This window comes from Cebus imitator, unplaced genomic scaffold (assembly GCF_001604975.1).
Source record: "Cebus imitator isolate Cc_AM_T3 unplaced genomic scaffold, Cebus_imitator-1.0 Scaffold222, whole genome shotgun sequence".
NCBI lineage: Eukaryota > Metazoa > Chordata > Mammalia > Primates > Cebidae > Cebus > Cebus imitator.
This window is the reverse complement of record NW_016107537.1, coordinates 1,850,060-1,864,229: the sequence shown is the minus strand read 5'-3', so window position 1 is coordinate 1,864,229 and position 14,170 is coordinate 1,850,060. Positions and strand designations below refer to the sequence as shown.

General features: G+C 41.4%; 1 protein-coding gene across 1 annotated transcript in view; it reads left to right on the top strand.

Moving 5' to 3' along the window:
- The window catches only part of MERTK (MER proto-oncogene, tyrosine kinase), a 137,533-nt gene that overhangs the window by 58,845 nt on the left and 64,518 nt on the right, over window positions 1–14,170 (top strand). The window contains exons 5-6 of the mRNA XM_037727200.1: window positions 5,978–6,064; window positions 9,227–9,342. Of these exons, the coding sequence (XP_037583128.1) occupies window positions 5,978–6,064; window positions 9,227–9,342 (203 nt within the window). The remainder of the gene's footprint in view (window positions 1–5,977; window positions 6,065–9,226; window positions 9,343–14,170) is intronic.

Here is a 14,170-nt window from a genome sequence, read left to right as displayed (position 1 = left end):
CCAGGATGGTCTCGATCTCTTGACCTCGTGATCCACCCGCCTCGGCCTCCCAAAGTGCTGGGATTACAGGCTTGAGCCACCGTGCCCGGCCGAAAAATACTTGTTTTATATTTAAAATCCATATCTGGGAAACAGCTAAGCTAGCTTTTATTTTAGTTAGTTGGATGTAATTATTAATATCCTTGTAATAACAGAAACAGTAATAATAACTGGAATTTATACGAATTAGTTCATAATGCCCACAGTACTTTCTGTAAAGAATTACTTTGAATCACATAGCAAGCTGTGATAATTAGCCAGTTTCGTTGTTGTGTTTAGAGACAAGGTCTTGCTCTGTCACCTAGGCCGAAGTGTAGTGGTGTGATCGCGACTCACCGTAACCTCAAGCTCCTGCACTCAAGCAGTCCTCCCACCTCAGCATCCCAAGTAGCTAGGACTACAGGGATGAGCAGCTTTTTCCAAATTTTTTGTAGAGAAGGGATCTCACTATGTTGCCCAGGCTAATTAGGCATTTTTAATACACATTTTACATAGCAGAAAAACATGTGGAGCTATTAAGAGACCTGCTTTCTTAAGGTCTGTTCTCCACATGGCAGCTGGAGCAATCCTGATAGATCTGGGTTTTCCACCCCGCTCAGAGAAAAAGGCAAAGGCCTCTCCCACATGTTCCCTCTGCCTGGAACCTCCCCAGGCCCAAGAGTATCCACTTGGCCCATTTCCTTACCCCCAACTCTTTGATCAGAGGCCGTTTCTCAAGGAACCATCTCTGATGTCCCCTGCCCATCATTTAAAATTGCAGCTTGCTTCCTACCCATCCTGACCCTTTGATCATCTTCTATTTTTCCACAGTACTTACCACCTTCTAATACAGCATACATCTTGCTTATTTATCAAGGTTATTATTTATTGCCCATTTTCCTCCCTGAAAAATGTGAGCTCTATAAGGGAGAGGATCTTTGTTTTATTCATGGATATATCCCAAGTTTCTGGAAAAAATGTCTGGCTTGTAGTAAATACTCAGTAAACATTTGTCACATGGATGAATGCAGAGTAGATAGAGAGTTCCAAGTTAAGAAGCTAGCTACGCAGCATGATCTTCCATTGGTTGCTTCCTTTGGTAGAAAGATGGACACTAGGGAAAAAAGAAAAAGAAGGGACAGAATTGTTTATCTGGTTAATTTGCATGATTGCTTAATCCAGAACTCAAAGAACTGGCTCAGCTGTGCTCTTGGGAGTTGCTCCCTCAGCAATTCCGATTGTCCCTCCCTCAAGGGAACATCCTGTTACTGAATGTTCCTTAAAAATATCTTTCAGAGCTGTGTTATAAATATCTTTTCTCAAACCAGTAGAGGACCAAGCAAGAGGGGTGTGCACCATCATAATAGAGTTGGGTGAAAAGGAGAAATTGCTGTAAGGGGGACGACCTACCCACTAGAAGAGGAGTTGTCTCAGGAGTCTGTGGGAGCTCCAGTTCCCCGGGGCCATTCAGGACAGAGTGGGTGGGAGGGTGGAGACGTAGGGAAGTGGATGCTTTTTCTCCCTGGAAAGCCACAGGGTTTGGGACTATAAAATGTCAGGGTCTATTCCAGGCTGGTGGTTATTGTTCATCCACAGAGGGAGAACTGGCAAGTGAGAGGGAGCTGTCTTCTCCCAGTGTACACTCATTGCTGTGGTCAATCCAGGCTTATAAACGAGTGTCTAGTTGGGAAGCCATGAAAGTTTAGCTGAAAAAATTAAGCAAAGAAGACTATATTTTGCCCTGAGTGCTATCTAGTTTTGGGAAAAGTTACCTGTGGTTTGAACCAGTTTCCTCTTTCTCTCTGCTGGCATCTATCTGGCCTATGGGCGCAAACCACCTGACCTTGTAAACTGTATTGATACATTGTTTAGCTACTGCCGGGCAATTCTGAATTGGTGTGAGTGTCTTGTGCTAGGACATTTGCTATAGGTTGCGTTTTTGACCTTGTGTGCACTATGAAAAGAAACACACAGGAGAAATGACTGTCCGTTTGACCTGAAGTCATGTTCTGTGATAATGGTTTCCTTTCAGCACTGATAAGCCTAATAGGACTGAAGACCAGTGAGCCTGAATTGTGCTACTATGGGATCCTACGATAGGATCTGTAACTTGCTAATGGATCTCAGTGAAATAAACCTCCTGTTTTATCATACGGCTAGCTCTTCCCCTCATGACACGTTTAGAATGTGATTTTGTAGTTTGTATTCAAGGGTTTCCTAAGAGTTTTGATAAGAACAATTGAAGTCAAATCACTAATTTTAACCTGCAAATGTCTCCTCCAATATATAAAAAAAAAAAAAGTAAGTAACTCCCTGTATCTTCTGATTGAACCAAAGCCAATTTTTCTAAATATAAGCCAGTTTTTGCAAGTTCATGCAGCCTGGTAGGTGAAATGGGCATCTCACTTGGAAGCTTAGGATCTGGAAGGTTCAAAGGGATGCCAAGGCATGAAAATCAAAGTGTCAGAGGCTTCACCATGAAACAGTGATCAGCAGAGCACGGATCCCTTGGAGCGATCAGTGTCTTGATCCTCATCCTGTACGTATCTTCTTTCTTAAAATCAATGCTTGACAAAGTGCCCAAAGTCCAGATACCACTCCAGTTCTCCCTTTCCACCTCCTGTTTTCCTTTCATCTCTTCCTTGCATTACTAAAGAAAAAAGAACTCTCTTACCTGTCTAATGAGTATAATCAATTCAGAAGAAAACATTTTTGCAATTTCAAGGTATATTTTAATTGCCAATAAGTTCCCATGATTTGCTTAAGCAAAAACTTTCAGATGTGTACCATTAGGATGAAATTCTTGGGAGGAGTAGAAGGGTCATGATGGAAAACTTCTTGCTGCTGGGGAAGAGTTGTTTCAGTGGGTGTTGGTGTCAAGATATTCAAGGTACCTCAAATTACATTCTTTGAAGCTATTTAAATTATGAAAACTTTAAGGATGCAAACTTCAAAATGTGTCAGAGGCCACATGTATTTTTCAAAATTCTCTAGGAGGAATATAAGCAGAAGATATAAAGACCCCAAGGCGGAGTATCACAGGGATCCTTTTATAGATGTGGGTGTAATGGGTGTAAGAAATATTCCTCCTCAGTATAATAAATATTGTCTAAGTCACTATACAAACTAGCAGCAATTTCATGTCTCACTTGAGAGGAAGTGATAAAAATATGAAAAGAGATGGCTTTTACCAGGAGTTTTTGTTTCTTAGCACTTTAAATTTTCAAGAGAATTTAACTAAGCAATCTAGCTTAGGGTTTTCCTCCAGTCTGAGTGTAGTATTCCTCTTCTTGGAAAATTAAGATCCTGTGACGTATCTGTCAAATTCTCTGTAAAATACAATGTTATTTTTGAAGAAATGAAAGATCACTACCGAATCATAGGACAGAGATGCATGGGTTTGTTTTTCCCTGAGGGACCCATGTCTAGTCAGGAAAATGCAGACACTGGTGACAACCTTTTACTAGATGGAAAATTACCAGCACTGATTTTCTTTTTTACACACATTTAACCTTTCAGAAGAAGTACTAATGTATAAGGGATCAGATGTGCATTTTTTCTACAGCTTCTCCCAGACACAGCCCTCTGCCACATAGTGGCCACTTGGCTATAGCCCTGGCACAGTTGTGGCCATGCAGGCATCCGACCAGGAACAGCCTTTCTGGCTGATGCCTGCTGTGCTTCCCTCGGCAGTGTTTTTTCCCTTTCATTCTTCAAATTTTTTATTACTCCATTAGTGACAAGCTTGGAGCTTAAAAAGATCAGGTGGAAAATTTCCTAAACATGTAGACAGAAGAAAACAAAATAAGTTTTTCTGCTAAGAAGCAAATGGTGGCGTATTTTCAACAATTTTATGAAGATACTACTGTGTGCCAGATGATGTTTTTGTGTGCCACAGATATAGAAGTTTTCAGATTCAACTAAATGATATATACTGTATAGTTGTACTTTTAAAAAATAACCATTCAGGCCAGGCGGAGTTGCTCATGCCTGTAATCCCAGCACTTTGGGAGTCCGAGGCGGGCAGATCACCTGAGGTCAGGAGTTCAAGACTAGCCTGGACAACACGGTGAAACCTGTCACTACTAAAAATACAAAGTTAACTGGGCGTGGTGGTGCTTGCCTGTAATCCCAGCTACTCAGGAGGCTGAGGCAGGAGAATCACTTGAACCCTGGAGGTGGAGGTTGCAGTGAGCTGGGATTGTACCACTGCACTCCAGCCTGGGGGACAGAGTGAGACTCAGTCTCAAAAAAAAAAAAAAAAAAAAAAAAAGTTAAAAAGCAAAAAAAAAAAAAAAAAAAAAAAAAAATCAAATTTTAGGGTTGTTTTAGACTTATAGAAAAACACTGGAGATAGTAAAGCAAATTCCTGTAAACCCCATCCCTCCTTTTCCCTGTCATCAGCACCTTGCATTAGTGTGGTACATTTGCTACAATTGATGAACCAATACGGATACATCGTCATTAACTAAGGTCCGGACTTCAGTCATATTTCCATAGCTTTTTACCTCCTTACTTTTTCTGTCCCAGGATCTCATCCAGGACACCATAATGCATTTAGTAATCTATGTCTCATTACGCTCCTCTTGGTTGTGACGATTGCTCAAACTTTCCTTGTTTTTAATGACCTTGACAGGTTTTAGGTCTTACTGGTCGGGTGTTTTGTAGAATGTCCCGCAATTTGGAACTGACTGGTAGTTTTTTTCATGATTAGCCTGGGTTTTTGTTGTTGTTGTTGTTGTTCTGAGGAGGAAAACCACAGAGGTGAAGTGACATTTTCATCACCTGTTATCAAGGGTACATTCTATCAACATGATGTATCACTTGATCATGTGGCTCAGGTAGTCTGTCAGTTTCTCCGCTCAGTTTTCTTTTTTTTGCTCTTTTCATGACGTACTTGTTGGAAGGCGTCACTCTGTGCAGCCCATGCTTAAAAAGTGGGAAGTTATGCTCCACCTCTTTGAGGGCAGAATATCCTGCGAGAAGATTTGTCTATTCTATCCAACTTATCTAAGTATTTATTGATATCGGTAGAGACTCCTGGGTATTTATTTTCTTCTTTGGGTTATAATCCAAAGCTACTTTATTTTCTTGCTCAAATTGTTCCAGTTTTGGCCATTGGGAACTCCTTGAATTAGCTTCTGTGTCTCTTTGACATGACCCATTGTTGTCTTTCTGTGTGTATATGTGTGTATTTGTTACATGTTGTGTTTGTTTTATATTTTACTCCAGTCTCATATATTTCCTGCAGCAATCTGAGAATCAGCCATTTCTCCAAGGAACCCTGGTTCCTTTTGTTGGAGAATGGCATTAGAAACCAAGATCTGGGTAACTTCTTTTTCTTTCTATTTGAAATTAATAAATCAGTTTTTTAAAGATGTCTTCAAACCTCTGAAATGTTAGCATTTTTCATTTAGCGCTAGTGTCTTCTCTTTGATTAGTTATAATCCCTTGCATTTATATAATACATCCGTGTGAATTGACCAGTTTTTACTATTAAAAATAATTAATTACAACAAATCATCTGAAATTTTTAAACTGTGGCTTTTATTTGCTATTTTTAGTATTCTGAAATATGCATAGCATATGGCACTGTATGTACTGGGTGGCTAGGCAGCAGGATGGGGTAAGCCTCAGAATCCACCTTCCTTGCTATTGGGGCCAGCAATTTGCAGTAGAAGTCTAAATGATCCTGCTTTATTACCTAATGTCTCACCATTCAGGATCTGAATAAATGAAAACATCGGCTTTTTGAGCCCATGGCTACCTTGCTGTTGGTGCCTTGGGTTCAATCCCAGGTTTGTTTCTCCATAGCTAGGCATACCTTTTAAATTAACTTTGCACTAATGGCCAAAAACAATGAACCAAGAAATAAAATAATGTGAAGACAACCATAGAATTGTGGTAAATAGCAGCCTGTTTCTCTGCTGCTGGTGTCATGAGTCTCCTTCCATTCCAGGCCTGACGGAGATGGCGGTCTTCAGTTGTGAGGCCCACAATGACAAAGGACTGACTGTGTCCAAGGGAGTGCAGATCAACATCAAAGGTAAGCAGCAAGGCCAGGTTCCCCATGCATGTTCTGGGAGCTGGTGAGGGTGCTGCGTGAGCTTGCAGCCAGCTGCCAGGGTGTGGGTCCTGGCTTTCTCACTGATGTTCTTTGTGACCTTGGTCAACTCTTGGTTTCAGTGTTCCCCTCTGAAAAGTGGAGATAATGACAGAATCTACCTATTGTTGAGACTTATTGATTTAATACAAGTAAAAGTACTCAGAAGTACCTGGCATATAGGTCCTTGATAAACATTTACTTGTTTAGTTCTGCTCAGTCCAAGAAGAAAATAAGCTAAAAATGTTTTCTTTTGATCATATTGGTTCTTATTTTCACTTTACCTCTTCCACCCAAACTACTCCTTAACCCTCAAAGAGCCCTGGGGATGAGGCTGGCTTGGGGCATGATCAAGGAAATGGACCCTGTCCTTCCCAGGTCAGTGGGGGCCTGACATGAGTCTCTGCCACCAACTGACTCAGGGAGACAGAGGAAAAGCAGGGATCAGATCACTCTTCTTTGGAGCCCAGTGTTCCTATCCCTCTTCCTCCTAACTCCCTCTTCCTCTTGCTTCCTCTGAGCTAAAATTTCACTAGGCTGAGCTTGCTTGGCAGTGAGTTATAATAACAGAATTAAAGGCACACATTTGAAGGCCCCTAGGCTAGTGGAGACATTTCAATCCAATCTACCTTATCCTCCTTCTGTGTGATCAAAGGTATTAAACTTGAAATTTGAAAGAGAAGGAAAACCTACAAGTAGGCTTTTATCTCTTCTTAAATCATCCTCCTTAATGTGTCATAGAAATTCAAACAAATTTTATGTTTTACTGTTTGATCTTAATTTAAATACTGAGAAGTAATTATTGGGCTCATGTTCCTTCCATCTTATCCTTAGGAAAACAGTGCAAGGAAAAAGCAGAGCTTCTTTAATAAAAAAAGGTTGAGTACATACAGAAGGAGATTCAAAATTACAAAAGAAGTTCTACTCAAAAAAGGTGCTAATTTTAGTTTCAGCAAATCAGCGGGACAAAGGCTATGAAAGGGCATATTCTAAAAGTTCACTGGGATAAAAAAATAAGCAAACTAAAAGTTATTACTGGAGGAAGTGTATAACTTCCTTCCTTCATCAGAAATCTCATTATTACAATTTCCAAAAGACATGTTGGGAATGTCAAAAATTTGTGAGTGGGTGTGAGTTTGTAAAGACATCTTCATAAAGTATAAACTTGTTAAAATTTAAAAATGTATAAAATGAAAAGCACTTCTTCAATTGTATGCTTCCCTCAGAATTTTAGCTAAGATTTTATTCTATTAGATCATTCCCAAAACTTCTGTTTTTGGCTTTCATTTATTGTAAAATTTATATCAAAAAAACCAAGTCTCCCTTCCTCTAATGTGTAATTACTATGGTATATGTGGTCAAATTTTGGTCTGGAAAGGCAGATACTGTAGGACAATTCCACAAATAATCTGCTGAGGGAAGTGAGTCAAATGCTATGCTAATTCTTCCCTACTCCCCAAGCTGCGTGTCTACTAGCAAAACCCAAACTCCTAAATGTGGCACCCAAGGCACGCTTGATGGTCTTAACACACCTTCCTCCTTCTCTCCTGCTCATTCCATCATCACCTTTACTCTTACCACAGCCTCCCTGGGCCTCATCCATGGCTCACCGTGTTTATTCCTCTCTGCAGCTCCATGGAGCAGGGCTGTTACTATCCCCATTTATAGAGGAGAGAAACTTATGTAGTTGTAGACAGGGCATGTAATTGTGCCCAGGACCATATACCAGGTCAGGTGGTAGACCAGACTCATAGTCCCTGCTGGTGTTCCCACCATCTGCTTGCTGTCCTTGGCAGTAGGCCTCCAGTGTTCTGTTGAGGGACATAAGTGCCAGTGTCAGGCAGACCAGAGTTCAAGTCCCCATTGTACTGCTTACAACCTCTCTGTGACCTTTGATAAGTTTTTAACTTCCCTGATCCTGTTTCCTTAACTGTAAATGGGGATTGTAAGACTACTTCTCTAACAGGATTCCAGGAATGAGCAAAGAAAGCCCTCAAAGTGTCTGGCACATAGTAAGCACACAAAATGTTAGCCTTCATTTTTTATTATAAGTGTAATTTTTTTTTTTTTTTTTTTTTGAGACGGAGTTTCACTCATGTTACCCAGGCTGGAGTGCAATGGCGCGATCTCGGCTCACCGCAACCTCCGCCTCCTGGGTTCAGGCAATTCTCCTGCCTCAGCCTCCTGAGTAGCTGGGATTACAGGCACGTGCCACCATGCCCAGCTAATTTTTTGTATTTTTAGTAGAGACGGGGTTTCACCATGTTGACCAGGATGGTCTCGATCTCTTGACCTCGTGATCCACCCGCCTCGGCCTCCCAAAGTGCTGGGATTACAGGCTTGAGCCACCGCGCCCGGCCTAAGTGTAATTATTATTACAAATTCAATTCAGCACAAAGAAATAAGATTCCCCAAATTTAAGATCCTTCTTGGATTCTAATTGAAATAGCTACCCTTGATGCACCTGCAGCTGGGGTCATAGAACACCTATTGGAGGCCACACCCCCTTCCCCCAGCAGATGCAGTTGGCTCATTTGCTTAAATCAATTCCTAGTGTTTCCTGGGCTTGGAAAGCTTCTCCTCCTACACATGCACATACACACACCTTCACACGCATGCACGTGTGCACACACACACACACACTCCTGTGGCACCGCTCTCTTCTGGTCACAGGGTGCTTTTGCTCTCGGTTAACATGGGTCTCCCATACCAGGCCATGTGCTCCAGGAGGGCAGCACTATGACTCTGTCTCTGTTTAGTGCACTAGTACCCAGCCAGATGCACACAGCAGGGTCCATGAACACCTACTCAGTAAAGGACATGAGTATTTCCACATCCTCTTCCAGATCAAAGGTCTCCTTACTTCGTTAGTGAACAGGAAAGTGGGTCTGTATTCCACTTCTTCGGCCCTTCACTGGAAGACTTAGTGCTGGCTAATACAATTACCCTCAGGCGTAGGGAGGCTCCTCTTGAAAACATGTTTCCATTTACTGATCTCAAGGAACAAAAACAGGTATTAATGCATTTGTTTGGTAGCTATAGCCTCTCATGATCTATAACTGTGTTTGTGTGTGTGTGTGTGTGTGTGTGTTTGGTTTTATGCAGCAATTCCCTCCCCACCAACTGAAGTCAGCGTCCGTAACAGTACTGCACACAGCATTCTGATCTCCTGGGTGCCTGGTTTTGATGGATACTCCCTGTTCAGGAATTGCAGCATTCAGGTAAAGCTCCAGGGTGAAGAGGGAAGTAGCTGTTTGGTGTTCTCTGTGGGTCTAGGGAATTTTTCCTCCCAAGGATGGGCACAGAGGGCATTTCTCCACCTCTGTTTAGAGTACCCTGACCTCCCTGCTTCTTGTATCCCGCTGCATGCACCACTCCATGTCCATGCTCTGCCCATGACTCTGTGTCCTCCTTCCTGTGCAAGGTTCAGGGCAACCAGAAGCAAAATGTGTTTCCAGGGGAGAACATCATGAGACCAGGGACAGTTCATTTTTAAGACCCCAAAACACTTCCCTCAATGAGGACTAGCTTGTGACTGGAAGTTGAAGAAACCAGGCACTCCCCATTGTGGCTCCTCCTGGGCTGGTGGCCATGAAGGACAGAAGGCCAGCACAAGATAGGTCATCTGTGCTACTGAGTGTAGCGCCTTAGCTCGTGCCACGGGATCCTGGGCATTACACGCCTTGTGGAGTCTTCAGCCATTTTTCACTGCCGCCTAAAATGGGTATGAAACAGTACTACTAACCATCCTAAAATGATACCTTGCCCAAGATGTAAGCACTACTCTTGAGTGTTCACTTTATAAAGATGAAAATGGTGGCAGTAACATAACTATTTACTGAGGGACCTCAGTGACTCAGGGGCTTTGCAAACATTATCTTACTGAAAACACACCAGCACTGCAGGCTCAGAGTACTCACACAGCCTATGAGTGGCAGAACCAGAATGAAGCCCAGGAAGCTCCAATGCCTAAAGCAGTACTCAGAATCATCAGCTCTGCTCTCGGGAGAGACATCGCATTTGGGAGCAGGTAACCGAACATACAGGAATTATCTACTAAAAATATGAACTAATTCTGCCTTTATCATACAGTAGGGTCAGGAATTGGTTTACTAAATGCCTGGTCTCATTAGTTAGAAATATGTTAACCTGCCACAGGCCAGTCATGCTAACTCAGCTCAAAGAATTTTGTGTTGACGACCAGATGTTTTTACTTGGTAGTCAAATTAATTTCTCTGTTCTTAATACCTCCCACTCTTAACTAACAGCTGTGCCTTCCCTGAAGAGTAAAAGCCTGTATTATCCCCAAAATAGCCTCCACCCTCACCAACCACCTCCAGCCTTTCTTAATTCTTACTTAGTATTTTTTGTAAGCCTCCCAAGCACCGGTAAGTGTTAGAAATTCTTATTACATCTACAATTCCTCACCAGGAAAGGCCTTTTTTTAAAACAAACAAACAAACAACAACAAAAAAAAGCACCTTTTTTGAGATATAGTTTACTTTTCTTTCTTTTTTTTTTTTTTTAAATTTGAGACACAGTCTAACTCTGTTGCCTTGGCTGGAGTACAGTGGCTCCACTCCTTGGCTGGAGTGCTCTTGGCTCACTGCAGCCTCTGTCTTCTGGGTTCAAGCAATTCTTCTGTCTCAGCCTCCTACTCACCAGCATACCCAGCTAATTTTTGTATATTTAGTAGAGGCGGGGTTTCCCTATGTTGAGCAGGCTGGTCTTGAACTCCTGACCTCAAGTGATCTGCCCACCTCAGCCTCCCAAAGTGCTGGGATTACAGGTGTGAGCCACCACACCCACCTGAGATGTATTTTATATACCATAATATTCACTCATTATTTAAAATGTACAATTCAACAGTGTTTAGTATATTCAAGAGTTGTGCAGCCATTACCACTATCTAATTGTGTCTGTATTCATAAGAGATATTGGTCTGTAGTTTTCCTGTGGTAGCTTTTTCTGGTTTTGGCATTAGTGTAATACTGGCCTTCTAGAACAAGTTTGAAAGTTGTTGTTGTTCTCCTTCTTATTCTTCTTCTTCCTCCTCCTTCTCCTCTTTCTTCTCCTCCTTTCTCCTCCTTCCTCCTCCCCGTTCCTCCTCCTCCTCCTCCTCCTCTTTCTGCTTGTTTTCTTGGAAGAGTTTGTGAAAGATTGATGTTAAATCTTCTTTAAATATGTAATATAATTTGTTCTCTTTGTGAAAAGTTTTTCCAATACTAGCTTCATCTTTTTACTTGGTATGAGTCTATTCAGATTTTGTATTACTTCTTGAGTCAGTAGTTTCTGTTTTAGGAACTTGAACATTTCATCTGAGTTATCTAATCTCTTGGGATACAACATAGTACATAGTTTTCTATTATAACCTTTTTTATTCTTTGAGGTTAGTAATAAAATTCCCTATTTCATTCCAGGTTTTAGTAATTTGTCTTCTCTTTTATTTTTCTTTGTAGCTAAAGGTTTGTCAATTTTATTGATCTTTTTGAATAACCAACTTTTGATTTTGTGAATTTTTTCTATTGTTTTTCTACTCTCTATTTTATTCATTTCTGCTTTAATTTTTGTTTCCTTTTTTTCTGTTTGCTTTGGTTTAGTTTGCTCTTTTTCTTGTTTCATAAGATAGAGGTTAGGTTATTGATTATGTTCTTTTTTTAAAAAAAATAGGCATTTACACTATACATTTCCTTGTAAGCATTGCTTTAGCTGCATCCCATAAGGTTTGTTGTTGTTGTTGTTCATCTCAAGTATTCTGTCATTTTCCTTCTGATTTTTTTTTCTATTGATTATTTAGAAGTGTATATTTAAATTTTCACATAATTACAAATTTCCCAAATTTTCTTCCTTTACTGATTTCTAATGTTATTCTACTTTGTTTGGAGAAAATACTTCATATGACTGTGATCCTTTTCAATTTATTAAGGCTTGTTTTATGACCTAAGTTCTATCCTGGAGAAAGTTTTATGTGCACCTGAGAAGAATGTACTTTCATCTGCTGTTGGATGGAGTGTTCTGTGCATGTTGTTTAGGTCTAGTTGGTTTAGACTCTTCAGTCTTCTGTTGCCTTGCTGATATTCTGTCTTATGTTTCCATATGTTACTGAAAGTGGGGAATTGATATCTCAACTCTTATTTTTGAACTATTCCTCCCTTTCATTTTATCAGTTTTTGCTTCATATTATTTTGGGGCTCTCTTGTTAGAAATATCCAGGGCCTCTTTCCCTAGAGGTAGGCTTATTTATTTATTTATGAATGATGGAGCTTCACTCTTGTTGTCCAGGCTGGAGTGCAGTGGCTCGATCTCGACTCACTGCCACCTCCACCTCCTGGGTTCAAGCGATTCTCCTGCCTCAGCCCCAAGTAGCTGAGATTTACAGGCACCTGTCACCAAGCCTGGCTAATTTTTGTATTTTTAGTAGAGATGTGGTTTCATCATGTCAGCCAGGCTGAGGTAGACCTTTATATACATGGACATAACTAAAGCATGGGCCAGCCCTTTTTAAAACTGTTACTAAATTGCTGAGTTGTTGGTAGAGCCTAAGAAGACGTGAAACATGAAGATGGTTAGCTTCAGGGAGGCTCTCAGGAAGAGTACCACTCCACCTTGAGACGGCAGGTCTCAGATGACATGAGGTGGGTAGGATGGTTGAAAAGTCTAAAACACCAGCTCACCTCTGATGGTGGAAGGTGATCACACACAAGCTTTACTTCCTCTCTTTCTTCCATGGTTTTGGGTATTCATGATATACACGAAAAATCATCCTGAGACAGCCCAATTCCAGGCCTTTCTTGCCCGTCTTGGATTCTGTGGTACAAGACATGGTGATTCTGTTCTTGTCCCCCTTGGCTAGCTCAGCCTCCATTCATCCTTTCTCTTTTCCATCTCTGGTAGGGTTTCCAGATTTGGCAAATAAGAATACAGGACAGCCAGTTAAACTACACGAGTAATCTTGTAACATACCTATACTGAAAAGTTACTTGTTTTTTTGAAATTCAAGTTTAACTAGGTGTCGTATATATTATCTTGCAGTCCTACTGGGGTTAGTCAGCACAAGCTCTAAAAGTTGTCTTTTATATTCTGTCATTAACAGTGTATTCCCATTTTTTGAAGGGACCAAGTATGGCTCTGTAACATTATAATTTTAAACTCTGACTCAGGAACAGATGAATGTTTTAAATGAGATCCAGATCCATGCACTAGCAGGACACACCCTCTCACTTCCTTTGGTCCTGATTTTCACTCTTTTCTTCACCCATTTTTGGGCCACACACTCCATTTCTATTTTTAGCTCCCCCACGTACTTCTTGCCACTTACGCTGTCTTTTCCCTGAGGACACACCGAGAAGCACTGTTATAGAAACCGTGTTTTCCTCTAGGAATGTGCTCTCAGCGAGCGTCCCTGTGCCTGGAAATGCTCCCCACATGACTCCGGAAGTGGGAGGAGAGCCAAAGGTTTCCTCCACCTTCGCTTTGGTGGTTGGTCACCAGGAAGTAGGTTGCACACTCTAAAGTGAAAAAACAAAAAGTGATGTCTGCCAACAGCCATCAACAAGACAAGCGCCCAGCTTCTCAGTTCTCCTGTAGTGGCTCCTCAGGCCAAATGGTACCCTGTTGTCACCCACAGGGTCTGAGTCAGAGGTGAAACTCAGCCCCCACACCATACTCATGATATCCGCTAGGGGATCTGGAATTCCAGAATGTTTATTTCTGGCTCATTGACCTAAGATTCAAACATACATAACCTGAAATTACAGTATTGTATACCCACAGCCCAGAATTGCAAGCCCATTATTAACAGCAATACATTTTGTGCCCTGAGGATTTTTCCCAAATTGCTCTCAGTTGTTTGTTTTACCTGATATCATTTTGTCTGTTCTGATTTTATAAGTGCCATATCTTAGAGAAAATTTGAAAAATCGTGTAATAGAGGCCGGGCGCGGTGGCTCACGCCTGTAATCCCAGCACTTTGGGAGGCCGAGGCGGGTGGGATCACGAGGTCAAGAGATCGAGACCATCCTGGTCAACACGGTGAAACCCCGTCTCTAC